Source organism: Callithrix jacchus, chromosome 4 (genome assembly GCF_049354715.1).
Source record: "Callithrix jacchus isolate 240 chromosome 4, calJac240_pri, whole genome shotgun sequence".
Lineage (NCBI taxonomy): Eukaryota > Metazoa > Chordata > Mammalia > Primates > Cebidae > Callithrix > Callithrix jacchus.
Window position 1 is genome coordinate 49,769,735 of NC_133505.1, and position 22,529 is coordinate 49,792,263.

Sequence of the window (22,529 nt, forward strand, 5' to 3'; positions counted from 1 at the left end):
CCCTGGCCACATGCATGATTCTGCCCAGGATCCCAGACCTGAGGCTGAGACACAAATGCAGGGCCAGTTGGAGATGACTTCCTCAGAGGCAATTTAAGGATTCAGAGTCCAGGAATAGCATGGTGGCCTCCAGTGTCCAAGGCAGTAGCATTGATGGCAACATGGCCAGAATGTCTCATGTGGCCTCTGCTGTCCATTCTCTCTTGGCTTCTGCCTGTTTTCTAAACCCAGTCCTCCAGACTCTCATCAACTCTGAGTTACTAATATTCCCCTAGAATTTCCTTGCTATTTTATATAGCCAGAGTTGGATTCTGTTGTTGGCATCCAGAATCATCACTGGCATGGTTAGGCACTATCGTGCCCATTAAGCCAAGGAGGAATATTGAGGCCCAGAAGGCTAATTGAGTCACCCAGGATCAGACATCCTGCAAGGATGCAGAGCCGGGATTCAAACCCAGACACTGTTTTCCTCCAAGGTCTGTGTCATTAACCATGCAACACTATTGTATCTGTCGAGGTAACAGCAAGACACCAGTAGCTCATTGAAACTGGGTAACTGAGAAGTATTTAATAAAAATGTGCATAGAATTTAGGGAATCCAGTAAAGGATGCTTCAGTACGCTGAAGGTGGCAACAGTGGAGGGTCATTCCCACCGCTGGGCCTACAGAGGAGAGGATAGAGCAAGTGGCTGGACTTGGAGATGGGCGTTGTTTGCTGAGGGGCTTGAAGGAGACTTCAGAGAGGAATGCAGCACTCCCGCCACCTCCCAGGGAAGGAGCCCCAGGACTGACCCTGACCTCACTCTCTCCCCACCCTCTGCTCTCCTCTCATGCTTCCCATTGGCTCAACCAGCCAGAAGGTGACAGCCAGGGAGCCTGCTGGTTTAGCCACACTGGTCAGGTTCCCAGGCAGGATGGGGAGGATGGAGCGTGGCATGGCCTGTAAGTGCAAATGGGAGTCTCCAGCACGGCCATTTGTCTTCCAACTTAGTGCATATAATTTTTCAGGCACATTTAATATGTCAGACTTAACTAACACTTGATCTATAATAAGTTAAACATGTTGGACTGTGCAGTGGGTTATGTCTGGATGAATCTGTATGAATGTGTCATGGGCTTTGGTAAGGAGTGTAATGCCATATTGGAAACAAGCTTGAGATCCACTAAGAGGAGCTGTATACTAGGATACAGTAGGTCTGCAGGGGCCCCAGACTCTAAGCATTTGCTTTATGCTCCAGGAGAATCTGACGCAGTTGGTCTAAAGACCACACTCTGAGAAACACTGCCCTTGTGTGTTGTGCCCCTCCTGGAGTGCATTTAGTGATCATAACCCCTTCCCCTGGTCACTTTGAAAACTTCATAAACAGGAGCAATGCTGGGATTGCTAAACTGCAGGTTCCAGACCAGCAAACTCAGCACACGAACACTGCATGCTGTATGGTCACTGCCTCTGAGCTGCTTGGTTCTTTTAGGTAGGAAAATTAATGTGCTAAGATGAACAGCTTCTGTATCTAGTGCATCTGCGAAGATTCTCACCAGAGCACCAGGATGAAATAAATGCCCCCCTATCTTCTAATGGACTCAACATTGGGGTTCATAAATCATCAGAACCCTGGGCAGGTTCTGATAGAGCAGCATTTTGGGGAATGGGGAAGTCCTTATGTGATGGAGCAGGCTCAGGAAGTGGAAGCTGGAACTCCGTGTGCAGTGAATTTTTTCCACAGAAGTGGTGCTCATTGTAAAAATACATTTACCTAACATGAGACACACTATGTGTGGAAAAGCATGATTACTCTCGGGAATGGAAGATGATATCTGCCCCGGACATCATTAAATTGGGCTGGAAGGACCCACCATCCTTTTCCCACCCATGAAGCCCCTTTCCCTTTAAAGCTCAAATGGGAAATAGCAAAATCTTGATTGAAATCCATGGGAGATTGCAAGACACTGGTGGTTCTGAACACCTACCTACTTCACAGGGAGGGGACTGGAGAGAGCATGGAAGCTGAAGCAGGTATTCCAGGAGCAGACTGAGAGAGGAGGAGGAGGGCAGAGTGGGGAACAAGGAGAGCATATGGGGCAGCCTCCAGAAGCTTCCATGGGGAGAGCTTGCCTCCCTCTTGTGTAATACTGGAAAAGAGGCATTTAGACACAGGCAGAACCCCTGGTTATTCTATTCTATATGGCTTTGGGGTCCTTCAGGTAAGGAGCTCTTCAGTTTTCACTCCTGCCAGCGGGCAGTAGCTTACTCATGTGGCCTCATTCTAGTCACATACATCTCTGCCTTCATGGGGCTATTTTCAGGCTCCAGAGATAATTGCACATAGGTGTCTGATATTGTCTATCAATGTTATCCCATGGATCCCATCTCATCCTGCCAGTGTTTTTCCAAGACAAGATATTCAGTTTAACTGTTTTCTCTGAGAAAGATGCACTTTCTCACCATGAGGTCTTATTTCTCCATGTTCCACAATCTTCAACGCCCTTTTCTTGGAGTGTTGGAAAGAACCACATATAAGCGTGAAAACCAAGTGTCTGATGCTACAAAGAGGAAGTCCCAGCATGGGACAAGGAGGATGCTTCTGCAGTTGGAGCTCTGTCTAGGTTAGGCCCAAATTGTATGGTCCAGGGCAAAACAGAGCAGAAGGATCAGGTGTGCCCTCTGCACATCACAGCTCCCACAAGAAATTACGATGAAAAGCATTGAACTGTCTGGATTTCATGCAAACGCCAAGTAGCTGGTGGAATGAAGAACCAGGCATGTTTGGCGCTGTAACTTCTTTTCTGAGGGGCAAATGCCCATCCAAGTGAGAAACGAGGGCAGTAGGCAGGAAGGTGAGATCCTGACTTTAGAAATAGCCAGTGATTACAGATTTAATTCGTGTTATTAATTCCCCCAGACCTTTTGTCTCCTCTCTCCTCTCTTGGCACAACTGCCAGATGGATGTGGCTGGAGGTCAGTTCTCATGGGTTCGTAGGTCTAGGGTCCAAATGACTTCAGCGTGACAGCAAACAGGACAGAGAAGACAAGGCTCTTACTTAGGAATCCGCCAGCCATGAGAATGACAATGTTGAACACAGGAACCCTGGGGGCGAGAGGAGACAGCGCTACTGCTGAGAAAGTCTCCCCCACACGCATGTGTTTTCTCTAGAAAACACCTTCATGTCCCACTCTTACCTGATTAGGTCCTTGCTGCACCTTTCCTGCACTGCCTGACCCTGTGCTTTTAGCTTTGTCTCATTGCCAAAAACTACTGATTAGAAATAATCCAGTGGAGAGTATAGGTCCCTGTCCAGGAGAGGCACTGGAGAGAGACGATCGGGCTGGTCAGAGCATCCTCCTTCCTGTGATGTGGCAGGGAGAGGGGACCCTGGCCAGGAAGCCTGCTCTCTGGTCTCAGCACCATGCCTTGCCTCCTGGGGTAGTCATTCTCACTTCTTTTGCCTCAGTTTCCTCACCTATAAACTGAGAAGAATCCAACCCTCGTGAAAATCTCATCACGAATTTTATGGATTTTGGCGAAATGATCCTAAGTGCTCTGGATAAACAACATTGGTTTCAGAAGATAGAGATGCAAAGGAGTGAAGGCACTTGGCCAGTTCCATCAGCAGACACGCAAGCAGATGCGAGCACCAGGACGTGGCATGGTAAGGCACAGGGACAGACAGACGGCAGTGGAGCAGAAAGTCCAGATGCAGAGTCAGTGCCGTGTGAGGACTTAACGTCTGAGGAAATCGGGGGCCCAGTGGGTAAGTGGAACGTGGTGGCATCCACCCGTGGTCCCAGCTTCCTGGAGGCCAAGGCAGGAGGATCATTTAATAAATAGTCTTGCAGTATCTAGACAGCAATATAATTACAGAGTAGTCTTTTCTACAGTTTATAGCATATAGCAGAATAAATCTTCCCCTGGACTAAAAATTTAAATAAAATTTTAAAATCCAAGAAAAGTTACCAGGAAATAGAATCAAGCACATTAAGGAATAAAGCAAAGCAACTGATTTAAAATCAACACACACACCTATACAAAACTTAGAATCACGTGCACAAACTAGCCAAGAGGGAAACGGCGTAAAGGAGGTAGAAAGCAGAAAACTGCCTATTTACCTGAAATCCACCCCCAGTCAAGGGCCCTGCCTTGTAGCACAGGGGACTACATTCCCAAGGCTGCCTGGTCAAGTTCAGCAACTGGTGGAGGACAGGGGGCAGGGATGAGGGAGAGACAGGTGGCGAGGGGCAGGGAGCCAGCGAGAGAGACGCTTGCTCACATGGCTATGGTGCACTGAGCATCCTCAGCATCTGCCCCAATTCCAGTGCTGCATCCTGGATGTCCTGGCTTCTGAGCTCTGCTCACTGCACCTCCTCCCCAAGTCTCTCTGGCCAGCGCTCTGTGTTATCCACTCTGAGTGCTCTACCATTGTCCTACACTGAGCTCCTGGGGGATGTCCACTCCCAACAGGCCAACTCCTGTATTTCTTTTGGGGCTGCACACAGGCTACCAACCCCCTGAAAGACTGGAAATTCATGTGCTTGGTCTTGGTTGGAGCTGCTCTTGCTCAATTACTGCCCCTTATAGGGACTCCAAGTGTGACCCAGGAGTCCCCAGAGCTCCTTTGCAAGACTGAGCCAGAGTTACCCTGTAAGACACCCCTTGGTTATGACAGCCTTGCTTGGCTTCCTTCCCTTCCTGGTCCTGCTTCCTCAATGGCTTTGCAAGAAATCACTACCTAAAATATTTTTCTTTTTACAGGGGCTTGATTGCAGCTCACTGAAGCCTCTATCTTCCAGGCTCAAGTGATCCTCCTGCCTCAGCCTCCCAAGTAGTTGGGACCATGGGTGCACATCACCATGCCAAGCTAATTTTTAATTTTTTTGTAAAGACGGGATCTTGCTATGTTGCCCAGGCTAATCTCAAATTCCCAGGCTCAAGTGATTCTCCCACCTCAGCCTCCCCAACTGATGGCTGTGAGCCACCATGCCTAGCACTAAGACATTTTAACAAAACTTTATGGCTTGCTTCTGGGGAATCTACCTAGAGATAGGGTGATAGTGGTTACCTCTGTAATGCCTCCCCATCCCAGGTTAGCATCTCAGCTCTTCCATCACCTTGGCAAACAATTATCTGCATTAAATTCCTTCTTTTCATGGATGGATGTGGCGGCTCACACTTGTAATCCCAACACTTTGGGAGGCTGAGGTGGGAGGATTATGTGATCCCAAGAATTCAAGATCAGCCTGGGCAACACAGGGAGAACCCAATCTCTACAAAACTAATACAATATATTAGCTGTCCTGGTGGTATGTGCCTGTGGTCCCAGCTACTTGGGAGGCAAAGGTGGGACAGGTTGAGGTTACAGTGAGCCAGGATCCTACCACTCCACTCCAGCCTGGTTGACAGAGTGAGACCATGTCTCAAAAAGTAAAAAACGGGGGGAGAGAAAAGAAAAGAAAAAGAAAAGTTTCTTCTTTTCAAACAGCTAGAGTGGCTTCCACTTTCCAGACTGGACTCTGGCTGACAAGGATAGTTGATATTAGATTATACATGAAACTAACAGATAAAAGAGAGAAGCAACTTCTAGTAGCAAGGCAGGAAAATAGGGTCTGGAGGCAGGGAACTTAAGGCCAATTCATGCTGAATCAAGGAGCAACACAAGGTCTGGGGACAAAGAATCAAAGACAGTTTCAGGCTCACTTCCCAGAGGTGGATCAAAAGGAACACTCCTGGGGCTGAGAGCAGGGAACCTAAGGCCAATTAATGCAAACTTTCTTTTTTTTTTTTGAGACAGAGTCTTGCTCTGTCACCCAGGCTGGAGTACAGTGGTGCAATCTTGGCTCACTGCAACCTTTAACTCCCAGGTTCAAGCAATTCTCCTGCCTCGGCCTCCCAAGTAGCTGGGATTACAGGCACATGCCACCACACCCAGCTAATTTTTGTATTTTTAGTAGAGACAAGGTTTCACCATTTTGGCCAGGCTGGTCTTGAGCTCCTGACCTCAGGTGATCCACCCTCTTCGGCCTCCCAAAGTGCTGGGATTACAGGTGTGAGCCACTGCACCTGGCCAATGCAAACTTTCTAAAGCTAAACCAAACGGAAAAACCCCATCTCCCCATGCCCCAGTAGCAAAAGATCAAAGGCAACTCTCCCTACACCCCTCCCCCTTCCACCACGTCTCAGATGGAAAGGGAGAGTGCCTTGGATTGGCCATTGGCCAAGCAAGGGACAACCATCCCTTGATAGCCATAGTGCGCCAATTCACCTCAGCCTTTCGTTAGCCACAAATCTAATTCTTCATCTATATAAGGGGTAACCTAGAGGAACCTCACATGGAGTATTTAAAACCCAGAAAACTTTCTAACTGGGCCCTTGAGCCACTTGCTCAAGCCCACTCCCACCCTGGGGAGTGCTTTCTCCCTTAAATAGATCCCTGCTTTCAACAAGGTATGGTGGCTCACGCCTGTAATCCCAGCACTTTGGGAGGCCGAGGCAGGCAGATCACAAGGTGAGGAGTTTGAGACCAGCCTGACCAACATGGTGGAACCCCGTCTCTACTAAAAATACAAAAATTAGCTGGGTGTGGTGACACACACCTGTAATCCCAACTACTGAGGAAGCTGAGGCAACAGAATCACTTGTATCCAGGAGGCAGAGGTTGTAGTGAGCAGAGATCACGCCACTGCACTCCAGCCTGGGTGACAGAGCAAAACTTCATCTCCCCGCCAAAAATTAATAAATAAATAAATAAATTCCTGCTTTCACTGCTTCATTCCTTTATTACTTAATATGTCTTGTACAATTCTTTGTTCAAAAGGCCCAAAACCTGGACACTCAAGGCCCTCCTTCTCTTAACAGTAGGAATATGGTCAAAGGTTATATACTCTTAGCTTACATATTGCAAAATGAAGGTAGAAAGAAAACAAAAAAGCATTGACTCTTAGTGTATTGTTCATCTGATTTACTCCACAAAGATTTAATGAGCACTTTGTTCCCCAAACAATGTAATGGGGGAAAAGGCACTCCCACTACACATATGGAGGTGGAGTCTACACTCATAGAGAAATTAGGACAGGCACCAGTTCGCACGCATTTTAGTAGGAATATGATTTAACTCACACTATTTAATGATTGAAATTACTAACTCCATGTCTGTAAGCCTGCAGTGACACTGCTTTATCTGTGCACCATGAGTCACACTGCAAATTGTTTCCAGTCTTTTGGAAGACCATTGGTAGATGCCATTTGGATACAAAGTGGTAGCACTGCTTAAATTATCTCATGAAAATTTCATTTGAGTTAATTACCTAAAAGAAGAAAAATTCATCTGCAAGTATCTGTTTACCTCAGAGTTACCAACACTGTATCACTGTCTAAGAACAGGCCAAAGATGATGTCAGTTATGGCTTCCCAATGATAGAAAAGTATGCATTTATTGAAATGATGCAATTTAGGTAGCAGCATCAAATAATTTCAGCAGGCAAAAGAATAAAAGCATTTACAATTAGACTTACTCCCATATTAAAATATGTATAAACATGAATAAAGACTAGAAGAGAATATGAGAAAAACATGTGAGACTAGTGGCAATGTGGAAGAATATTTCCTTCCTTGTTAATTCAATATTTAATGTTAAACACATTCTAAGATAAATCAACGTTTAATAACTGTAAAGAGGTATGAGATTGAGAAGTTAGTGTTCTTAAGTTTGCCCACACATTAGAAATCTCCTGAAGATCTTATTAAAAATACTGAGGGCAGGCGCAGTAGCTCATGCCTGTAATCCTAGCACTTTGGAAGGCCAAGGCAGGGGGATCACAAGGTCAAGAGATCGAGATCATCCTGGCCAACATGGTGAAACCCCGTCTCTACTAAAAATACAAAAACTTAGCTGGGCATGGTGGTGCCACCTGTAGTCTCAGCTACTTCAGAGGCTGAGGCTGAGGCAGAAGAACTGCTTGAACCTGGAAGGCAGAGGTTGCAGTGAGCTGAGATTGCATCAGTGAACTCCAGCCTGGGTGACAGAGCGAGACTCCATCTCAAAAAAGAAGAAAAAAAATACTGAGATGGACCTTATCTGCAAAAATTCTGATTCTATTGGTCTATAACTGGGCACATGCAACACTATTATTTAAAAAACAACAAGGTAAAAACCAATACTGCATTTAGCGCTAACGTGTGGCTCCTGCTGAGAGCTGTTAGGTGGACAATGTCTTCAGCTCTGGGTTTCTAGCATGCCTGCTGAATTGACAAGGACACTAAAGCCAGAGAGGGGGCCTGACTCACACAAAGTCATAGTCAGTTAGTCAGGCTGACACTAGATCCAGGGTCCCTTACTCAGAGAGGGCTTTCCCACTACCCATCAGGACCCTGGGGTTGGATGGGGTCCATTGGAATTTGGGGAAGATGCCATTTCCCTCTCCTTAATACTCAGGTTGCAAGAAAGCAACCTGGCTGAAGGACAGCCTGGCTGAGAGCCTCTCCTTATTCTCATCAGCACCTCCTTCTTCCCTGGACATTTCTACCCAGACTAATGTGACTCATGTCTGCTCCTGCCCCATCCTCCCCTTGCCCTCACTCCCACATCCTCTCAGCATGCTGACTGGGGAACAACAGGCTCAGTGTCCAAATCCAGGGCCCAGGGGCCTGGAAACCATACCTGATGATATCTGTTGTATTTGTAATGTTGATTTCAGAGCCAGGCATGGAGACGGTAGCAGTTGACTTGGGTGGAGCTTGGGTCACAGTTCTGGGGCTGGTATACAGTGGGCCCAGGGGCTTAGTGGTGGTAGAAGGAATATTATCCACATTCTGGGTAGAATTCTTATTGGAGTCAGGGGTACCTGAAGAACCTGCAAGAAGACACATTGGATGGATGGATGGATGGATGGATGGATGGATGGATGGATGGATAAGTGAATGGATGAGTGGATGGATGAGTGAGTGGTTTGATGGATGAAGTGTTGGAAAGTGGGTGGATGGATGGATTGGTGGATGGACAGATGGATGATGAAGTGGGTGAATGGGTGGGTGAATGGATGGATGGATGGATGGATGAAAAGGTGGATAAGTAGATGGATTGGAGGTGGTAGGGTAAATGAAGCTGAGGAGGGAAATGAGCATGGCCAAAAAGCAAAGTTTTTTTGCTAAAATGAAAGAAATACTGTGAGGTCAGCCTGAGTCAGAAATCAAAAGAAGGAAAGAAGAAAAAAAAAGGGCAGGAAGTGAGAGAGAGCAGAAAGAGGGAAGAAGAAAGAATTTTTTGGCATTGGTATTGTTGGAAATGCATTTGACTTCTGTCCTTCACCAATTCATGTGCCCCCACCTTCTCCGAGAATAGTTCCAGGCTTACTTTATTCACTCTGCCTTTCATTCACCTGGCTTAGAGCAAATGGCTTTAAAAGTTATCTTTTATTAATATATTGTGCATGCACCTTGGCTTTCTCAGGCTTAGAATTCCCCAGGTCCTGGAAACTTGAACCTGCCACCCTTTCCTCTGTCTTTCATAATTCATTCCTTAATGCAACATCTACTGAGGGCCTACTTTGTGTCACAAACTACATTATTCGCTAAGGGTGCAGCGTCCAGGAAGGCACGGGTACCTCCCTCCAGCAGCTCTGAAATGTATAGCGGACAGATAAGAACGAGCCTCTCCTATCCAGTGAGATAAGAGTTGTGTACAAGGGGACACAAAGTGAGCTCTGGAGACTTGCTCCCCCAAAATGGGAGCCATGGACCATCAGCATTGGCATCATCTGGGAGATCATTAGAGATGCGGACTCTTGGGTCCCGCCCTGTACCTATTCAGTTGGAGTCTTCATTTGAAATAAGATCCCCAGATGATCTGTGCTCCCAGAAAGATCTGAGAGGGACTGCTTCAGAAGCACACAGTCATGCCACCAAATGCATCCTCAGGAGGGGAAGCCAGGGCATTACTTCTAAGTGGAGAGCAAGCAATGAGACTAAATTATCTTAAATCTACCACTCACCTTAGTTGTACCCCAATTCCTACCACAGCACCCCAAATTAGGCTCTGCTATCCAAGGAGAATCTCATGCTTGGAAGGTTCTACTTACTATTGGACCTCAGATGAGAGATAAGGAGCTTCTGGGAGGAAGACAGGCTGCTAGGAATCCTGAATCCCAGTTCTGCTGATGCTACCACCACTCTCCCTCACCTGGCCTTCCTTTCCCCACCAATCCCAGGCCACTCACCCCTAGCCACCACCAGCTGGATAGGACGGAACAGCATGCGAGGCTCCTTGGGATGCTGGCAGATCACACACCGATACAGTCCAGAGTCTTCCACTTGGAGGTTGGTCATTTGGACATGCAGTAAGCCATGATCATGGTAATCTTCCAGTATGATCCTCCCCACTTGGACCGGATGGGAATTCACTGAAGGCATCTCTGTGGTTGCCAGTGTCTGGGGCAGCTCTTTTCCCTCTCTTATCCTCTGCCAAGCCTTCTGGCTGTTGTCATACATTCGTATCTCATAAGGACAGTACACAGTCAGGGTCTGTCCCTCTTCCAGATCAAACCTCTCCTCAGGTAATTCAGTTGCAGCTTGAAGTTCTATAAGCAGGGAAAGAGAATTGGGTTCTGTGAGGAATTATTTTTCTCTCTCTGGGGGGAAAAAGGAGAGGAACTGCCTGTTTTTCTTGTCCAACCTCCCATCTTTCAGACAAAGTTCTTGAGGCCTCCAAAGAAAATGCAACTTTCCCTGCAAACCAGTACTAGACCTCATATCTTTTCACTGTGAGTAGGTTTTTCACTATAAGGGTGAGACTGCATATGGTCCATGAGGCTCAAATTTCATAAATGATCGGGAGAGGAAGATGGACTTTGAGAGGAAGAAACCACCTGACTGGAGACAGAACATGGGACGCTGTGCTAAGCCCACAAGTGCTACAGCATGGTGGGTGGGAAAGATTACAAGGATGTGCAGCAAAGAGTGAATGCAAAGACACAGTGCTAGCAGAGAGTGGCTCCAAGGACAGCTTGAGGAGCTTCACTAAGTCAGGACAAAGAGATCAGTTCAGAAGACCATTGGACAACAGTGAGGAACCCATCTTGAAGGCAAGCCGTCTGACCTCCTGGCACTCCTTTCTCCCCTCCTTGGGTAGCAGAGCACCTGTTTCCAAGGGAACCATCCTGTGTGGCTCTACTGTTGGGGTTTTCCACGTTCTTAAGGAAGGACACAGGACACAGGCTTTGCCAATCAAAGTACCCTATCTCGGGACCAGGCACCATGGCTCACGCCTGTAATCCCAGCACTTTGGGAAGCTGAGGTGGTAGAATCACCTGAGGTCAGGAGTTCGAGACCAGCCCCACCACATGGTGAAACCCCATCACTACTAAAAATACAAAAAATTAGTCAGGCATGGTGGTGCATGCCTGTAGTCCCAGCTGAATGGGAGGCTGAAGTGGGAGAATCACTTGAACCTGAAAGGAGGAGGTTGCAGTGAGCCAAGATCATGATACTGCATTCCAGCCTGGGCAACAGAGCGAGAACTCTGCCAAAAAAAAGAAGTACTCCATCTCTTGCCAAGCTGATTGGTTTAGGAAGGGGCACATGGCTGAACTGGACCAATCAGAACCCTTCCTGAGACTGCTGTTGCCATTAAGAGAAATGCTTCTTGCTGGGATTGACAGGTCAGTGAGATGTGAAACTTTCTGCCACGTGGGAATAGGCTGCCTGAGAATGGCTAAACAGGCAGAAAGAGAGTGGGAGGAAGAGAGATGGGGGAGAGTGCAGGGGTGGCGGGGGGGAGAGAGAGAGAGAGAGGGAAAGAGCACCCCACATTATCTGAGTCAGGGATTCAGCTGTGCTCCAACGGAGCACCCCTTGTACTTCCCAGTTACCTGAGCCAAGAAATGCCCCCTCCTATTTTTGATGTCAAGGAGCCAACAGCAGTAGTTCTCAACTGGGGAGCAACTTTTGCTCCCCCACCCCCACAACCCTCCCTGAAACACTGCACAATATCTAGACATGCTTGGTAGTTATAACCAGGGAGAAGGGTGGATGCTGCTAACATCTAACGGAGACCAGGCTAAGCATCCACAGCGCACGGGACACAACAAAGAAGCATCCCACCCCAAATGTCGATAGTGCCAGGTTTAAGAACTCCTGGGTTACAGTGACAATAGTTTCCATCTCATTCTTGGAGGCTGAACCAGGTTAACCACCTAGAATTGGGAATGGTCATCTGGTCTCATCCAAGGGAGCCCTGCTGATGGGAGGCTAAGCAGAGTGAAAGTGAGAAGACCCAGGTCCATGTTTTCAGCTGGACACACGGGGCTCTCGAAGTTTGCTGAGAGACTGTAGCTTACTCACTCAGGCCTGGAGTACCTTCCCCCATGGAGTGCCGGATAACGGAGTGGACAGTGCTGCTGGGTCTACTGTGTGGGTCAGGGTAACACTAGTACTGCTGTTATTAATACCACACGCTTAGATCCTTTCAGGCCTGGTGAAAAATGGCAAGCACTGCCCCATTCATGGAGCCCCTGTCATGCCCACCCCAGGATAGGCCAACAGATCTGCCTAACCTTGGGAAGATCCAATTCAGGAATTCGTGAGGATTCTAAAGGTAAAACCAGGCTTGAAAGCCAGTTCTTCTGGAAGCAGACTCCAGTTTCTAAGGAAACCTTGTAAACAGACCTCCTGGGCAATTCCCACAAATTCCAGCCAGGAATGCCCCTCCAAGAGGCAGCTGAGCAGGGGCTGAGTGTTGTCTGAAACCAAGCCTGGTTCCCTCAGTTGTTCCATTGCTCATCAGACAGTGGCTGAGAGATTTCTCTATCAAAGGCGCTGTGTTGAGCTCTTTGAAAGACACACAGACTCCATCTCTAAGTGGCCATCACTGAAGCCCTAACCTCTGAAGCTAATGTTACAGATAAATCTTTATTTGCCAGCTCCCCAGGGAAGGTGTGAGTTACAGGTGACTGAGTTTGCAAACTTGCCTGTCCTTCATGGAAGGAAGGAGACAGTAAGAAGTGAAGGCTGCTGAGCTGTCTGTGCACCATTGCAAGAGGGGAATTCCTTAGAATATGTTAACTAAAAGGGTAGCAAATACTACCTATTGAGTATTATGTGCTAAGTATTTTTAAAGACTATCTTATTTAATCTTTATAATTTAAAAGGTTGATACCATTACTCTCCCCATTTTATAATTAAGAAAACTGAGGCACAGAGAGATTATATGATTTACCCAAAGTCTCACCATAGTTAAGTGCTAGAGCTAGGTTTCAAACCCAAGAACTCTTGTTCCATCTAAAGCACTGAGCTACATGGCCCAACACAGTCCGAGAGAGATTAGAGCAGCACTGGCCCAAGCATGAATAGGTTTCCAATTGCAAGGAGCATTCAGGATAACCCCTAGTCTATTACCACAAGGCACAGTGAAATATATGCCACCGGTTTTCTCTCACACAAGTACATAACCTTCAGCCCTCTGCCATCTCCCACGTCACCTTCAGAAAAAGACGAATCAAACCCAAGGAAATGCACTTGTCCACGAGGACCTAACTCCCTTCTGCCCACCTAGATTATCCTCCCAGCTCCCAGAAGACCCAGCGCAACATCTGAGCACAGGCTCCAAAAGGCAGTTGTGCATGACTCTGCTCAAAGTATAGGGCCCAGGAAAATACCTCTCCCTGAATTTTCATGCCTTCCCAAGGCAAGCCTCGCTTTTAACTCATATTGACACTTTCCTCCTGTTATTCATAAGGACTAAGAGGAGGAGTGAATAAAGCCCCCCATGCTTCTGGTTTTGGTGCAGATGTGAGCTGTGCGGGTCACAAGGGGAGAGACGAGGAAGGGCTGGGGCACGGCCAGCTCTGCCGAGCCTTAGCGACTGTGACCTCCAACCCCAGCATGCCATGAAGAGCTGGGATGATCACCTCCACCAAAAAAAACCAGCCTCTTCTGGTCACATCTATGTCTTCTGAAGCGAATCCTCCTCAGCAGTAGTACATTTGCTAGCCCATAGTAGACCCCTGGGAAATATTTGTTAAATAAATTCTGTCTTTCGGGTTTGACAGGTTGTCAACATCAAACACATCATGATAGAATATAAGAAAAAAATTTCAACATGAAATAAACTCATTTTAGATCACGCCATGATGAGGTTTACTCTATCATTATTCCCAGGCCAGGCTTTGCATGTCCCTGACAACATCGACCTGCACAGACATCTTGCTTCCCTGACTCTCTCCTCCTTTTATTTTTGTGTGCAGACACTGCACATTCTCCTGATTCTGCTAAGTTTGGGTAGAGCAGCAAGGTCTGGCTTAACTGCTGGTTGGCTCTATCCTGGATGGCCCCATCCTCTAAAGCTTCAAAGGAAAAGGGCTCCCCAAGGTCCTGAACCAAACGCCTCCCCGGCTTACTCCCCTTCCTTGTCTTACCTGAGACAAAGAGCATCCACAGCAGCCCCCAGTGCCTGGTCTTCCTCATCCTTCCGTGCACCAACTCCAACTGCTGCTGAGGGCTCCCAGGACAGCTACAAAGCACCACACTGACCTAGAGGCTCCGGAAAGTTGCACAACAGGATGTGAGGCCATTCCTGGGAGGCACTGAGCCTGGACTCGGTTTCATCACCAGTTGCTCTGACTCCAGACATCAACGCAAGAATCCAGAGACCAGGACTCACTTCTCAGTTAAGTTTCTTTGAACTCCAGTTCTCCTTTCTGTGGTAATAAAGACAATTACCTTTCAACCTCATAAAATCGAAGGGAGAATGATACTTGAATGTAAATCAAAGTAAGGCATTAATATTAGGAAGGGGAACAGAGGGCCCTTTGCTCTCCATTTACATCCAGTTTAGTGTAATGAAGCGAGTCAGGCCTACAGAGTCACAGGCTGGGAAAATCATATCTCATCTTAGGGTTTTTGTGACGACATGTTTCTATGTCCCGACCTGCTCAGCCCCACCAGTTCTCTAGGCTTCTGCTAACCTGGGGTGCACCTCCTCTTCATCACCAGGAGGGCCACACTCTGCACTTGTCCTCAGCATTGCCACAGACATGGCCTGGGAGCTCACAGGGGTGCAGGAACCCCAGAAACAGTTTGAGAGGACACTGCCATCACCCAACAAGAACAGACTTCGATTTTAAAAGGAAACCACGTTCAAGCCACTGAAGAAAGAAGACAAAATCTAGCAGATTTTGTACTAGAAGCAATAAAAGGCAGATTTGACGGTGTGAAAATCAAATCTATAACGGAAAGGATTTGCTTCAGAAATATTCCCAAATGTGAAATGAATAAAGACATTTAGAAGAGCTCAGAAACTTAAAGAGAGGACAAATCATAGAGCTCCAACCTATAAATCGGAGATGTTCTTAAAGCCTAAATGGAATGGGGGATCACAAGCAAGATTAAACATTTATCTTAAAAATATGCTTTCCAGGTCTGAGAAGAAATCTAAAATCGGAGGTTGAGAGTTCAACATAGGAAGGAAAAAATTCATAAGGTGAGACCTAGAATAGGAAGTTGCTAGGTAAAAAATTTCAATTTAAATAGAAAGACTCCTGTTAAACAAACAAAAATAATAATAATAACTTGGTTTCTTCAAACAAATTGAAATAATCAGGACTCAGATTTCTTCTCTGAGTAACAAATACCAGGAGAGAGTAGGATGAGGTATAAAGAACATTGTGATCCTAAAATTTTACACCCAAATTGATTGCTACTCGAGTATAGAAACAGCTAAAAGGTACTGTCGTGTCTGCAAATTCAAACAACAATCAAAAAAACTTTCCAGGCTAACTTTAATTTTTTTAATTAAAACTGTTCAATGTAGCAATTTATAAATATAGAAAATAAACAAATCATATTATTACACTTTACAGAGATCATTTGTAGTGGAGATTTTACTATTTTTATTTTTTGTTTTATAAATAACGTCAGTAAACAGGCTTCAGACATACTTGAATTGAAATCTGCTGGCCCCTCCTTTTGCTGGACTCAAACAGTCCCGAAAGAGGAAAAGCAGACGTCAGAAAGGTCTTGAAATTTTCTGACTCAGAGGAGCCTGCCTGATTTCTGTGGTGATGAGTCAGATTAATACAGTTCAGTTCAGTGAATAAATCCCTTTTCTTACAGCAAAGTTAATATTCCACACTTAAATAATAGTGAGTTCCATACTTTCTACATTTTTTTGTCTTCACACACTTTGTGTAGAGGATTAAGTTCCTGGAAGATTAAGAGGAGCTTTGAACTAAGGCCAAGAAGGATTTCTAATTAGACTTGACTATCACGGGAGGCTGAGTGCTGCTCCTTCACTTTCCTCACTACGGCCAGCACCTGCATTTAAATTAGAATAAAGTAGAATGAAGTCTTTCCCCACTTGTCTGATCTATGTGCGTACTTGAGGTCAACAGTGTAAACAGTCATGTGTCACTTAATGACAGACACATTCTGAGAAATGTGTCGTTAGGTGATTTTGTGCTGTGAGAGCATCCTGGAGTGCACTTGTACAAACCTAGACGGCACAGTACACGTCGGCTGTATGGCATAAGTCTATTCATATTAGGAAGGGGAATGGAGGGCCCTTTGCTCTCCGGAGACCCCCCTCCATTCACATCTGGTTTAGACAATTACCTTTCAACCCCACAAAATCTAAGTGAGAATGATACATGAACATAAATCAAAGTAAGGCATCTTCCTAGGCTGCTAACCTGCACAGCAAGTTACTGCTCTCAATACTGTAAGCAATTGTAACAGAGTGGTAAGTATTTCTGTAGCTAAACATAGAAGAGGAAGAGTAACAATATGGTATTATAATATTTTATATATAAATATATATACACATATATTTATATGTTATAGATGTATTTTTATATATTTATATGTTATATATATTTATGTACAATATATTATATGTTATATTTATATATTTTATATATATTATGTTTCTTTTAATATTTTTTTCTGGGCCCAAACAACTGTCCACTGTTTATTGAGAACACCGTAGATGGAAAGGAGGAATGCCCTGTACCACACTGTGGTCACCACTGACTGGGAGCCAGGCCCAGAGAGCACTGGCAGAGCTGGGGGTGGGCTTCCCATCACACACTGACCATCTCAATGAGGAATGAGAGGACCATGCCTAAGAGCCTCAAATGGAGACTGATTGGCCTTGGACTTTCAAAAACAGAGGGTATGGGTATGGGGACTATGAAAAAAAATAGGAACTCTAAGATTTTTTTAAAAGGTCCTCTGATAGCATCTGCTCTCCAGGGCCCAAGAGTGGCAGCAAGGGCCTCAGGCAGGCCGACAGGCAGGCCAAAGGCTTCCAGAGAAGATCAGTGATTTGGCTGAGATAGTCAGCTACACAAAACTGGCCAGTCACAAGCACCCAGCAAAACTTCATCCATGCTCTGGGAGGATGGGAAAGCACCCGGTCCCTTGAGAATATACAAATATTTACCATATTATCTTTGCTTGTTACAAAAACAGTTAAGAAAGCTTACAGCAGATTATTTACAAACAGTTTCCCAGGATATGATGAAGGCACAGGTGGACTGGGTTGGAGGATGGGATCTGTGGGGGCAGAGCAGCCATAGCAGCACAGATGATCCCAGGCTAGGTCTTCTCCCTAGGCTTCAGGCTCTGCAAGGCACTGGACTCTGCTACTGAGAGGGTGGCTCAATTATTCTTCTGGAGGAACTTCATTTTGTTGCCCAAACCTTGGAGAAACTTATTCATTCGACTCTGCTCAGTTTCTGGGAGTTCCTCTAAGTACTGCTCCACTCACTTTCTTAGCTCTGTCTTGGATGAAGCTAGCAAACACGTGAGACTCCATAAAAACCTCAAGCAAGCAGTGGAAGCTTTTGGAAGCCACAGAATTGTGAAAAGCCTCGCTGAAAGGCCCTCTTCCTTCTCACTCTATGTCGTGAGCATGTTACATATTATGTGCAGGTCATATGCATGTAACATGTTACTTGCATGGTATGAGCATGTCACATGTGTGTTGTTACATGCACATCATATACGTACATATATTGTCATATACATGTTATAAGTATGTTCTATACATGCCATAAATGTTCTTTGTTTTGTACGTGTCTTAGATATGTAACATGTAACATCTATGTTATATACCTGTAATAAACATTTAAAATGTTACATGTGTGCCAAACATGTCACATATGATGCATGTTATAAGCATGTCGTATTTTCCATGTTATGTGTAATGTGCTATATGTATGTGCACATTGCATTTTACATTATATACATGTTACATGTAAGTTATAGTTTACATACATCTTATAGGTATGTTATATATGTCATACATGTTATGTGTGTTATATATGACATATATGTTATGTGCATGTGATATGCATGGCGTGCATGTCATACCAGTAATATGTACATGTTACATATATGTCATATATGTCATGCAAGTTATGTGCATGTTATATGTATGTTCATGTTTGTGCACATTATATGCATGTCATGCATGTCACCCATGTCATAAATGTCATACATTTCATATACATGTTATGTGTATGTCATATTTATCATAAACGTGACAGCATATATGTCGTAAATGTCACACATGTCACATTTGTCATACAGGTCAAATTGGTGATGCATGTCGTACTTGTCATATGTGTTATATGTCCAAATGTCATATACATGTAGTGTGTCGTATGCATGTCATACTTGCCATATATGTTATGGCATGTCACACATGTCATGTGTGTCATACATGATAAACACATGTCATATTTGCCATGCATTATTTAAGTCATGAATGTCATCCATGTCATATACACGTTATATGTATGTTATATGCACGCTCTCGTTTATACGTTATACATGTGACATACATGTAGCATGTATGGAAAATATGACATACATGACAGATATGGCATGTATATATTGATGACAAATGTGACATGTGGCAGCTATGACATACATATAACACATGACATACGTGACACACGTGTCACGTGCATGTTATATTTGTCATCCATGTCATATGCATGTCATATTGGTCATCCATGGCAAATGACATTCATATAACATGAATGACATGTGTAACAGATAAAATGTATGGCAAACATGACAAGTATGACATACATATGATATGCCATGTATGGCAAATCTGACATGCATATGACATGCATGGCAAATCTGAAATACCATAAATATCCATGAAATACCATGGATAACCAACGACATGCATACATGTGTGACATGCATAGCATGTCAGATTTGTCACACGTGTCACATACATGTCATATTCGTCGTGCATGTCATATTGGTCATCCATGGCATCTCATTTATCATACACATCATATGATGTCAGATTGGTCATCCATGGCATACCGTATGAATATATTTGATATATGTCATATTTGCCATACATGTATGCATGTCATTTGCCAGTTATGTCATGCATGCCATACATGTCATGCATCTCATATTTGTTATATGCATGTCACATGCATGTCATATCTGTCACACATGTCATATTTGTCATACATGTTGTGTATTTCACATGTGTGACTGTTTAAACGTGACTGTGCATATATGTATATGGCATGCATGTGACGTGGATGACAGGAATATGGCATGTATGACATGTACATGACATGTGTGACAAATATGCAATAACATGTATAAGTATGATGTGTGTGACATGCTATATGTATATGACATGCATGTGACACATGCATGCATGTGATATGTATGGCTAATATGATGTGCATATAACATGTGTGGTGTGCATTACATGTATGTCACGCATATGACATGTATAACATGTATAAATGTGAACATGCATATAACATGTATATTATATGGATGACATGCATGACATATAACATTATGCCATATCTATGTCAATCTATGTCACATCTGTTATAGCTATGTCATATTAATGTCTGTCCTATCTGTCATACCTATGTCATCTATGTCTATGCCTATGTCATATCATTGTCATATCTATTCATATTTATGTCTAGCTGTCATATCTGTCATACTTACATCTATGTCCTATCTACATCCTATCTACATCTTATCTGCATATTTATCTTCTATCTACGTCTTATCTACATCCTATCTACGTCTTATCTACATCCTATCTATGTCTTATTTATGTCATATCTATGTCATATCTACATCCTATCCAGGTCTTATCTATGTCATACGTACATCTATGTCCTATCTACACCTTATCTATGTCATATCTATGTCATATATCCATCCTATGTCTTACTTATGTCATAACTATGTCATAGTCCTATCCACATCTTACCTATGTTATATATGTACATCTACATCATATATGTAGATCTATGTCACACATGTATATCTATTTCATATATGTATATGTCATGTACATATATGTCATATATTTATATAAATGTGATGTATATGTGTCATATATACTTTTATATAAATATATATTTTTATATAAACATATATATGTTATATATTCACATATGTTATATATTCATATATTTGTTATATATTTACATATGTTATGTATATTTATATATAAATATATATTTATATATGTTATATATTTACATATTTCTATATGTTATATATAAATATATATTTTTAATATGTTATAAAAATATATAAATATATATAAATAAATGTTTATATACATTATATATATTTGTGTACATAAATATATATGTTATACATTTATGTATATAAGCATATAAATATGTATAACATATAACATATACTTATGTAATGTATGTATGTGTAATTATATATTATATATATATATGCATGCATGTATGATAGGTATTAGACCTTTGACTTAGATTTATTTTCTAATATATCCCAGGATTTTTTTAGTTACATCCATTTTAATGAGCTCTAGTTTCTCAAAAATATTTAGATAGAAATATTTCTTATCCCACTATTGTATCAGTTCAAAGTTGGCAAAGTTTACCAATAATGTCATAAAGTATGACTAGATTATCAACAATTGATTCGAGTATGTTAAGACATATTATAGAAATATTTTGCTAAAACTTTACCAGGTCATGTATAATGATTATACTAGGTCCACACAATTTTAAATTGTATATGGATTAGAAAACCCAATTTTTTTAACTTTTTTTAAGACTGGAGTACAGTGGTAAATCTCAGCTCACTGAAACCTCCACCTCCAGGGTTCAAACGATTCTCCTGCCTCAGCCTCCCGAGTAGCTGGGATTACAGGCATGTACCACCACACCTGGCTAATTTTTGCACTTTTAGTAAAAACGAGGTTTCCCCATGTTGGTCAGGTTGGTCTCCGACTCCTGACCTCGTGATCCACCCACCTCGGCCTCCCAAAGTGTTGAGATTACAGGCGTGAGCCCCCGCGCCCGACAAACAAAATCCAATTATACAGACATCAGCTACTTATAAAATCACCAGTTTAATCATGATCATTTCAAATTATGAAATAATTATAAACCCTTAGCCTTTTAAGTTTTGTGTGTGGTGGGGGGGGGGGGGTCCTATTCATTCCACAGTAACTGTACTATTTTATATCTAAAAAAAAAAAGAAACTCAAAGTTGCTCTGTTTTTTGAGACACAGTCTCACTGTGTTGCCCAGGCTGGAGTGCCGTGGTGTGGTCTCGGCTCACTGCAAGCTCTGCCTTCTTGGTTCAAGCGATTCTCTTGAGCAGCTGGGATTCAAGGTGCTCACCAACATACCTGGCTAGTTTTGTGTGTGTTTTTAATAGAGACCGGGTTTCACCATGTTGGCCAGGCTGGTCTCGAACTCCTGACGTCAAGTGTTCCACCCACGAGGCTTCCCAAAGTGCTGGGATTACAGATGTAAGCCACCACACCTGGCCTACAGAAAGATACTTTTTAAAGACAAAATTAAACAAGAAATTAGTTGAAAAATTTAAAAATGGTGATTTGAGGAACATAGAGAGTACACCTAAGTTCACATGAAGCTGTTTCTTCCCAGGTCTTGAAGAGCAAGCCCAACTCAAGTTATTGGCACACAGGCATTAGAAAGAAAGCTGGAAGTTGAAATGGTGGAGTCCAGCCTGTCTGGACCAGCTTTATGATTCTGCTACTGGTAATGTTTTTCTCTGTAGATGGATTGTTTGTGTGCAGATGTTTGGAGACCTTTTAAAGGTATAGAGATTCGGCTTGAAAACACTGTGTGGAGCAAGTTTTAAAGAAGCAAAAGACTCAGAATTCATGCTTGAAGAAATGCAGGCAGACCTGTTATCCTAAAAACTAGGGCTTTTAATGGCCACAGCAAGCAAGCATGCAGTTTACCCCTTGAAAGGGTCTTGCCTCACCCAGGCTGGAGTGCCCTGCCCTCTTCTCCTATTTAGATTCCAGGGAGTTGGCAGCCAGGTCTTCTTCCTCCAGACAAGAGTTGGGGTGAGTCTTCCCTGGGGGTCCTGAGCAGCCCAAGAGAGAAGGCTGAATGATATTGACAAGGCACTTCCTGAAGCAAATGGCTACCCTCCTGTGAAGTTGCCAGAGCACCAGCCCCACTGTGGACTCACAGCATCCAATTATCTTTAGAATTTGAGCAGTTGACCTAGTGT

The 22,529-nt window shown here is 43.8% G+C and overlaps 1 protein-coding gene across 1 annotated transcript; it reads right to left on the reverse strand.

Annotated features, from left to right (window-relative positions):
- Nucleotides 1-548: 548 nt before the first annotated feature.
- TREM1 (triggering receptor expressed on myeloid cells 1) lies at nucleotides 549-14,473 on the reverse strand. The gene is made up of 4 exons (XM_002746581.8): nucleotides 14,399-14,473; nucleotides 10,205-10,564; nucleotides 8,650-8,842; nucleotides 549-3,086 (listed from the first exon to the last, which is right to left on the reverse strand). The coding sequence occupies exons 1-4, from the start codon at nucleotides 14,445-14,447 to the stop codon at nucleotides 2,981-2,983; spliced, it is 708 nt and encodes a 235-aa protein (XP_002746627.1). The 5' UTR covers nucleotides 14,448-14,473; the 3' UTR covers nucleotides 549-2,980.
- Between the last annotated feature and the right edge of the window lie 8,056 nt (nucleotides 14,474-22,529).

What these genes read in the sequence shown, in the direction of transcription:
- TREM1 (XM_002746581.8), bottom strand. Translation starts at nt 14,447, where the DNA reads ATGAGGAAGACCAGGCACTGGGGGCTGCTGTGGATGCTCTTTGTCTCA. An exon ending in CCAGCTGGTGGTGGCTAGGG is followed by an intron (nt 8,843 to 10,204) that starts GTGAGTGGCCTG and finishes GTCTTCTTGCAG; the next exon opens with GTTCTTCAGGTACCCCTGAC. An exon ending in AATACAACAGATATCATCAG is followed by an intron (nt 3,087 to 8,649) that starts GTATGGTTTCCA and finishes TCTCGCCCCCAG; the next exon opens with GGTTCCTGTGTTCAACATTG.